The following is a 9,891-nucleotide window of genomic DNA, read 5'->3' as shown; positions in this document are numbered from 1 at the left end:
ATGGATCCAACTCAAAATTCAGAGCAATTCCAAATGAACCAAAGTAATTCCTTCCAAGGTCTCGATCCTCAAGGTATCGCGGCGTTCTTGAACCAGATCTCATCGATTCAGGCTCACCTCAACAGGAATGGCAGCAACCCTAGCCAAGATTTATCGAGTCACTTCTACCTTCATCCTTCTGAAAATACTGGTATTCCCCTCATCCCTACCATTCTTGATGGCAAGAATTACAGTAGTTGGAGCAATGCGATGTTGTTAGCCCTAAAATCGAAAAATAAGCTGAAATTTGTTGATGGAAGTTTAAAGAAACCTGATAAGAATGATCCATTGTTTGAACTGTGGGATAGATGTAATACATATGTCTTAGCCTGGATTAAAATCTCGCTGAACCCTGAAATCACCCGAAGCGTGATGTGGAACAAGGTTGCATATGAGCTATGGGAGGACCTGAAACACAGGTACCATGAGGGTGATAGATTTAGAATTGCAGAACTGCAGGAGGAGCTATACGGAACAAGACAAGGAGAAATGAGCGTGACACAATACTTCACAAAACTGAAGTCACTATGGGAAGAATTTGATGATTTCAGGCCAATTCCACCCTGCAATTGTGAATCTGTGTGTACTTGTGGATTAGGAGAAATGCGAAAATATAGAATGGAAGATCATGTAACTAGATTCCTAAGAGGACTTAATGAACAGTTTGCGAATGTTAGAGCTCAGGTCATGCTGATGGAGCCACTGCCAGATTTAAAGGCTGTGTTTTCTATGATGACTAGACAAGAAAGGCAGAATCAGACCATGGATGATACCATAGACCCCAAGATCTTATTACACTCTACCAATTCCTTCAACACTGCTGAGACCTCACAAGGCAGAGGGAGAAGAAAAGGTAGAGGAGGTAGATTCCAAGGCTCTGGGAGAGGACAAACGGGAAGAGGTAGAATGCAGTGTTCATACTGTGGTAAAGGAGGCCACACAGTAGATGTATGTTACAAGAAACATGGTTCCCCCCCCCCATCTTAGACAGAGAAATCTGAACTCAAACGGAGGTTTGGGAGCAGTGAATTTCAGTGCTGAAATAAATGGCGATGGCATTGATGATTCTGGCTGTGTGGAAGAAAATGGAATTTTCAATGTTGACTTTACTCCAGAGCAGAAATCAGCCCTACTAGCTTTACTCAACAGGGGAGAAGCAAAGCAGATCCACAGTGCTAACCAAATCACAACCCTAGAACAAGTACCTCATCAAGGTAACTTGGTGCATATCATGCATTTTAAGTCAAGTGTGTTGGCTTTAAACATTTCTACATCAAAACATGGTTCTTGGATAATAGATACAGGAGCTACTGTTCATGTATCCTATTGCCTAGAAGATTTTCAAACTCATTTCAAGATAGCTCCTATAATCATTCGGTTGCCTAATGGTGCACAAACCATTAGCAATATAGCTGGAACTATCAAATTTTCAAATAAACTGTACCTCACAAATGCATTATACGTCCCATCTTTCAATTTCAAATTGATATCAGTATCAAAAGCCACAAAACATTTGCATTGTAAAATGAGTTTTACTGATGACGATTGTGAGATACAGGATTTACTCTCGAAGAAGACGATTGGAGCAGCTAGAGTGTGTGGTGGCCTTTATACCTTGAACTGTGATGCTGTGCGATCAGAAATTGTACAAGTATCAAATAAAACTCATGTAGATATGCCAATACTGAATATTTCAAACACAAAACTATGGCATTTTAGGTTAGGCCATGCACCATTCCATAGAATGAAAGAAATGAAGAAAATTTTCAAATTCATTCATTGTGACAGTGATGTACAGCCTTGTGACTCATGTCACCTAGCAAGGCAAAAGAGATTATCATTCAATAATAGCAGCACAGTTTCATTAACTTCCTTTGATTTAATTCATGTGGATGTTTGGGGCCCGCTGGCCATTCCCTCTACGGGAGGACATAGATATTTCTTAACCATAGTAGACGATAAAACAAGGTTCACTTGGGTATTTTTCATGAAAAACAAAACTGAAGTTGCTGATCTCATTAAATTCTTTGTAAATTTTGTTAAAACACAGTACGACAGCAAAATTAGATGTATAAGGTCCGATAATGGAACTGAATTTTTGATGCAGTCTTTCTTCAATGAAACTGGTATATTACACCAAAGATCATGTGTTGAAACTCCTCAACAAAATGGTATTGTTGAACGGAAACATCAACACATTCTTGAAATAACTAGAGCAATTTTCTTCCACTCAAATGTACCTAAGTGTTTTTGGCAATATGCAATTTCATATTCAGTTCACATCATGAATAGACGACCATCAAATTTTCTTAACAATTTATCACCTTATCAAGCTTTGCATAACTCTTTACCTGACATATCTCATTTAAGGGTTTTTGGGTGTCTGGCATATGCCAGTACACTCCAAGCAAATCGAAAGAAACTGGATCCAAGATCTAGAAGGTGTGCCTTTTTGGGTTTCAAGGAGGGTACCAAGGGATATCTCTTAATTGATCTAAAGACTAGAGAGATCTTTACTTCAAGAGATGTGTCCTTCTATGAAGATCATTTTTCATACTTAAGCACACACCCTGACCAAAGCACACATACTGCATCTTCTATTCAGTTCAAAACTGACCCCTTTGCATATGACATCATTCTTCAACCTCACACAACACACACTAATCATCAAGCATCACCTGCATCCAACTCACACACTGAGACTCTCAATAATAATAATAATGCCCCCACAAAATTTCAATTAAGCACATACACCACCAATTCAATCTCCACAACCTAGTCAAACAAATATGCCACAAAATCACACACTTGCACCTCAACATGTATCACCACTGCCCCTGTTAAGAAAATCAACAAGAATTCGCAGAGCACCATCACATTTGCAAGACTATCATTGTCTAAATGCTACCACTTCTCGGCTTCGACTCCGAAAATCTGAAAGGTACCCTTTATCGAATTATTTGTCATATGAAAAATTTTCTGCATCACATACTGCATATTCTCTAGCCATATCTTCTAACATTGAACCCAAGCACTACAGTGAAGCAATTACTCAATCTTGTTGGGTTGATGCTATTAAGAATAAACTCCAAGCTCTTGAGCAAAGTCAAACTTGGAAGCTCACTTCACTTCCACCCGGCAAGAAGGCAATTGGCAACAAGTGGGTTTTCAAAGTGAAATACAACCCTGATGGCAGCATTGAACGCTACAAGGCACGATTAGTGGCGAAGGGATTCACCCAAGTCCCTGGGATTGATTATCGGGACACATTTAGCCCTGTGATGAAGTTGGGCAGCTTGAGAGTTGTCTTGGCTGTGGCTGCGGCAAAGGGATGGTTCCTCAAGCAAATTGATGTCAACACCGCATTCTTGCACGGCGATTTGGATGAGGAGGTGTACATGAAACCACCTCAAGGGTTGGACGTCAAAGCTGGTCAAGTGTGCAAGCTTGAAAAGTCGCTTTATGGTCTAAAACAAGCGAGTCAACAGTGAAATACAAAGCTGAAATCTGTTCTGGTTGAGTTGGGTTTTGTTCAGTCAAAGGCTGATTATAGTTTGTTTACTAAGCAAACTGAATCTGGATTCACTGCATTGTTGGTTTACGTTGACGATTTGATATTGGCTGGAAATAATTTGGGAGAAATTAATGCTGTCAAAACAGTCTTGGATGATAGGTTCAAAATCAAAGACATTGGAGATTTGAAATTCTTTATTGGGATGGAGGTTGCGCGATCGAAAGAGGGCATTCTTCTTAATCAAAGAAAGTATGCTATGGACATCTTGAAGGATGCTGGCTTTGAGAACTGCAAGCCTGCTTCTACCCCTATGGACTATAGTACCAAACTCAGCAAAACTGAAGGCGTTCCCCTCTCAGATTCTACAGAATATCGAAAGTTAGTTGGCAAATTGCTCTATTTGACCAACACCCGACCTGACATTAGCTTTGCCATTGGAAAGTTGAGTCAATACCTTGACCACCCCACTACTTCTCACCTCAGTGCTGTCCATCAAATTCTCAGATACATCAAAGCTTCCCCTGCCACTGGCATAGTGTTCTCGGCCACCTCTGATCTGTGTGTCACTGGATTTGCTGATTCTGACTGGGCGGCATGTCCTGATTCAAGAAGATCTGTGACAGCCTACTGCTTCTATATTGGCACTGCCCTAGTTTCATGGAAGAGCAAAAAGCAAGTGACAGTTGCTTGCAGTTCAGCCGAAGCTGAATATCGAGCGCTCGCCGCTACTACTAAGGAGGCTATTTGGCTCAGTTTCATTTTGAAGGACTTGGGAATGCCTCTCACCAAGCCCATCAGCACCTACTGCGATAGCCAATCTGCAATTCACATCGCCTCTAACCCGGTGTTCCACGAGCGCATGAAGCACATAGAGGCCGATTGCCACATTGTACGCGACAAGTTCCAAGAAGGTCTTATTCATCTTCTTCCCATCTCCACCACTGAATAGGTTGTGGACATCCTGACCAAACCATTACCTCCGTCCATGTTCTCCACACTCTTTGGCAAGTTAGGACTGGTCAACTTACACACTCCTAACTTGAGGGAGGGTGTTACTTGATATACTAGCTTAGCAATTAGTAGTTAATTGATTTACTAGTTGTAACAACAAATTAGTTAGACAAGTAGCCTATAATAGAAACAACAAATTAGTTAGAAATTTTTAGTTAGCCCTTAATTATTCTAGCTCAGTTGGTTAGATGACCAATATATATATTTGATTGTTGTAACAGTGTAAAGGCGTGATTCATCATTGAGTACACTGAGAGAACAAGTACTCTCATTTTCTTCTCCCTGTTTCTACGTTTGCTCTATTCTCACACTCCCCTTCCGCACCTTCAACATAGACTTTAAAAGAGAAGGCTGAAAGAAGAGACAGAGACTTGTTGAGAGAGTATCTTTTTTGCAACATTAAAAATTACCATTTTGTAGAGTTAGAGAGTCCAATTCTACTGTTTTAGTCTGATCTATAGGTGCATAAATATATATGAAATGACTAAATTAAAACTTAATGGTAGAAAACTTAATATTTGTAGATTAAAATATTTTTTCTATTTTTGAGCTAAACATATATATATGAAAAAAGATAATAATAATAGTAATAATAATAATAATAATAATAATAATAATTAATGAGTGTTTTGAAAGAATATGTATAAAATATTCAAAATTTGCATAATACAATAATATCAACATTGGCTTATATTAGAAAACATTAATTTTAAGACCTTAATTTGTTCATTTATTTTTTAGTAATATTTTAATTAGTTTTTATTTTTTTAATAATTTTTTTTTAACAAAGTAGTTTTTAACAAAATAAAATTGGTTTTTAATTTTTTTAGAATATCAGAGATATTAGGAGATTTTATTTAAAGAAAAAATATTTTTTAATTTGTGTTAAAAAGAACAAACTTACTATTATGCATATTATTTGTTAATTTTGTGGATAGTTTTATTTCTCAAATAATCTTATTTTTCTGAGATATATTGATAAATTTAAAAAGAAAATAATATTTCATAAGTATTTTCTGTAAAATTAAAAAATAAAAAAAAGATTCATTCCCATTTCACAGGCTATGCATACAAAATCGCATAAAAAAGATTTTAATTATATTAAAATATTATTTTAAATTAATAATTTATTTTATTTTTTATAATCTTTAAAATATAAATATCAATAAAAAATATATATCTCTATTTGAATTCAAATAAAATATAAAAATATAATATAATATAATATAATTTAAATTTTGTGTTTTAATTCAAATTCAATAAAAATTATATTTTTATAAATTTATTAATTTAAAACAAATCCGTAATGATTTCTTAAGTTTTAATATAAATCATCCATAGAACTATTATCGAAATTTTTTATTTTGAATAAATATACCTAACATATAGTCTTACATATGACATATGAATTAAAAGTTAAAATTTAGAGTTTGAACTAACATATAATAATATCTAAACATTTGTTATACTATATTTATTTTACAAATTAAATAGTAATTTAACTAATGTTATACTTTAAGTATTTTCAAAATCGTAATTACATAAATTTAGTTAGTATTGTTACTTTATTTTATTATAATTATTTGTTATTCCAAACTCTTAAATTTAAACTCCTGCACCACCTTAAAAAAATTATATATTAAATAAATTATTTTAAAATTAAAATATGTAGATTAAAGTTATATATTTATAAAAAACACAATTTTACAAATAAATTTTATTTAAAATAAAAAAAATGATTTCAATTTGTATTAGTTTTTACTTTTTATTTTATTTAATACAAATAAAAATATTTTTTTATTGAAATTTATGATTAGAATATCTTTCACTATGATTTCGTTTACATAACATGCAAAAATAAGAGTAATTTCCTTTGTTTCATAATTTTTGTAGTTTGTGTTTTTTAAATATTCATTTCTTTCTTAATTCCCTAGTCTGTATAATGAAATTAATAAGTAATATAGATAAATATAAATCACCTGTTTATAATACAAATTTAAAAAATAAGATTTTTATTTTAAAAAATAATTTGTTGTAAAATAAAGTATAAATTAGTCCTCATTTTTTTAAACAATAATGATAGTTTTCAGTGGCTAAGAAAAGGGGGTTGAATCTTAGCCCCTTTTTCACTTAATAATACTTGCTCGTCTTTGAAACAACTTCTAGAGACTTTTTTTATTTTTGTCTCGTATCCAGCCACGAGACTTTTTCTTTTTATCTTGTGACCCGGCACGAGATATTTTTCAGTTTTATCTCCTATGCAGTAGAAACAGAAATAGAGTAGAAGAGAGAGAGAATTACACCAAGATATATCCTGGTTCAGCTGCTAAGTGCAATGCAGCCTACATCCAGTCTCCATCACAACAATGATGGAAATTCACTATAATCATTCTTGATTACAAACACCAATTCTCCCTAGGAACTACCCTTCTTATCCGGGAGAAGTCCAGAATCTAAACCCCAATCCTGAACTTGACTTGGTCACTGCCAAGCTTTCCAACTGCTAAATGCTAACCCAACTTGCAAGGGGATTCTCACAGAATCATGAAACACAACACAGATGTACAAAGAACCTCTAAGGACATCTATGACTTTTTTCTTTTAATTTTGCACTCTCTACCTTTTTCTGCTCTATGGCTTTTTCTTACAAATCTCACTGTTTACCTTTTTCCATGAGACTCAAGACAGGCAAAATTAAACAGAAAAATTACAAAATGAAAAACATTGAAGAAGAAGAACTTCTGTTAACTTAGGTAGCTATGAGAACTCTGTACCTTGCACTCTCACTCCTTTCTTCAAGCCCTGGCTATTCTCCCTTATATAGAGGGGGAAGCCTCCATGGTTGAAACCAAATGAACCAAGCTAAACTTCTTCTTCTTCATGCAAAACTGGTTCGGCTAGAGACAGAGAGAGGAGAGATAACCGAATGCTTAAACTAACATGCAATTACCTCTGAGTCTTCTCTTTACACCAATCTTCATCAATCTGAGCCATCCATCTTGACTTGCACTACAAGAAGGATCCTAGCCCTTGATGCTTCTTGATGTATGACAGCTCCTCCTGCTCCACTTTTGCTTCATCCTTCACGTAGCCACCCTAGCTACCTTCTGTGATGAGTGAACACAAAAGCAGAGACGAGCCATTCCTCTGAGATCTTCTTCCTCTGACCGAAATCTTCTTCTTCCATTTTTGGTATGGAGAAGCTGAGTTCTTTTCACCAAATCTCACCATTTGTGGTGAAAATCTCAGCCACAACATACTTTTTGTTTTCTTTTTCTTGTCATCATTACAATGGTCTTTAGCTTGCTTCTAGCTTCTTCTTGATAGTTTGCAAAAGCTTCCATGGTTGCTGTGATAGAAGTGACCGAAAGTGAGAAGCAAGTAAAGAGAGAAGAGAGAGTAGGAAGAAATGCATTCAATGGATTTGAACAAATGAATTAAAATTAATTTACTTCCCTTTGCTTTAGGTAGCGTGCCTCATTAAGGCAATCAATCAAATCAATTACACTTTCTCTCTCGTGATTCCAAGGTCCGTATTAACTCCACTTAATAAAATTTGGATTCCATCAAAGAATAAAAGTGATGACCGTTGGAGCATGCAGCCATATGATTAAAGGAATAGGTTTCATTTGTTAAATGGATAAAGCAATATATTGTGTCCCGTCTCCTTTTAATTTTGATTTCGGACCAGACTCTATGTTGGGCTTTTAAATTGATTTTTCTGGTCCAATAAGGATAACAATTCAGTCATCATTCACATAACAAGTTTTTATATGGCTGAATATATTTTTGATAAAATTGGACTTGTTATATTTTTCTTTTTTTTCGGCCCAAATGAAACCTGCATAGTAAAATTATTTTAATCAACATATATGAATTGAAATCAAATTAATAATTTTACAATTAATCACATTAATAATGTTTGATCATCACTAATTTAAATTAGAGTTTTCCAAACTCATCAAATAATATTATTGAGGAATTAAATTTAAAATTTTAAAAACAAAAAATATTTTGTTTTTTATTTTATTAGAGATAGTGTACTATTTTTCAAATAGAAAACTTTTTATGATAATTTTAATGAAGTATTATTCTTAATTTTAATATTTTAGCACACAAAAACATATAGAATTTTATAACTATTTTAACCATATTCATCGATCTTAGTATTTAAAGGAAAAAATATAATATTTAAATTACACTAGTTGATATTTCATATATAAAACCATTTCGGCATTTCTATGTTAATCTTGCTATTTTTATAAAAATATTAATATTAACATAGAAGTTGGATTTTTTTTAATTTATTTTTTTTACAAGTAATAAATTTTTGTTGGCAGAGTTCTTTTAAAACCTCTTTTCTATTTACTTAGTCATCATACTTAATAATAGAGTCTTTTTTTTCTTTGTTTATTTTCTCTCGTAACTAATTATTTAGTGAAAAAATATATAATGAATAATTTAATAGTTAATTTTTAGTACATATAATAATATTTTTATTTAAATAATGCATAAAAAAATAAATAATAATAGTTCTTCTATTTTTGATAATGTCATTTCATGCATAATTTTTTATATTGTATATTTGTATTTTTTTAAATGACATTATTAAAAAAATGATCATATTCATTTTTTATAGAAAATATAGTTATATATATGAATACTTAAATTTAATATTCAATAAGTCAGATAAAAAAATAAAATTCCCAACTTTTTTTATTTTAATTTAATTAAAATTCACAAATATTAATTTTTTAAAGAAAAACTAAAAAAAAGAAATTATTTTTCTTTTTCTAGTAGTAGCATTTACATTTGATTTGGAATTATTTTCTCCTGCAAAACTAAACATTCAAGCACAAACAGTACTCTAGATCTTTGTCCTATAGCAGCTGTCTCTTACTATTTCTTCTTTTTGAGTTTGGGGATACAATAGTCATTTACATCCACACTACAGGACAAGTGCCAAACTTACCATTTATTCGTACCTGGAGTATTAAACTTCTATTAAAGAACGGTGGAGCACTTGAAATGCTTCCTATGCTATAAATACAAATATAATATAATAGTGTAGATAATAAACATGATGTAATTAAAAAATTTTAATTTTTTTCTAATTCTAGAAATTTTTATTTATTCTCTCTGACTTTTATCTAATTTTCTCTATCTCTTAATATAATATCGTATCAAATAATATTTTTATTGAATAAATCTTCTATATTTGATGGTATTAGAGATGATAATCATTGACTTATTCCCATAGAACAGTTTTAGAATGCTCTAAAAATTATAAAACAGCAAAAATTTTTGGAAATTGAAAAATATTTCAA

The 9,891-nt window shown here is 32.6% G+C and overlaps 1 protein-coding gene across 1 annotated transcript; it reads left to right on the top strand.

The window, feature by feature from the left end:
* Positions 1-2,818, top strand: LOC140182990 (uncharacterized). The gene is made up of 4 exons (XM_072230976.1): positions 1-987; positions 1,031-1,253; positions 1,338-1,690; positions 2,090-2,818. Exons 1-4 carry the CDS (start codon positions 1-3, stop codon positions 2,816-2,818), a joined length of 2,292 nt encoding a protein of 763 aa, XP_072087077.1.
* Positions 2,819-9,891: the final 7,073 nt, after the last annotated feature.

This window comes from Arachis hypogaea, chromosome 20 (genome assembly GCF_003086295.3).
Source record: "Arachis hypogaea cultivar Tifrunner chromosome 20, arahy.Tifrunner.gnm2.J5K5, whole genome shotgun sequence".
NCBI classification, from domain to species: domain Eukaryota; kingdom Viridiplantae; phylum Streptophyta; class Magnoliopsida; order Fabales; family Fabaceae; genus Arachis; species Arachis hypogaea.
This window is presented reverse-complemented; position numbering and strand designations above follow the sequence as displayed.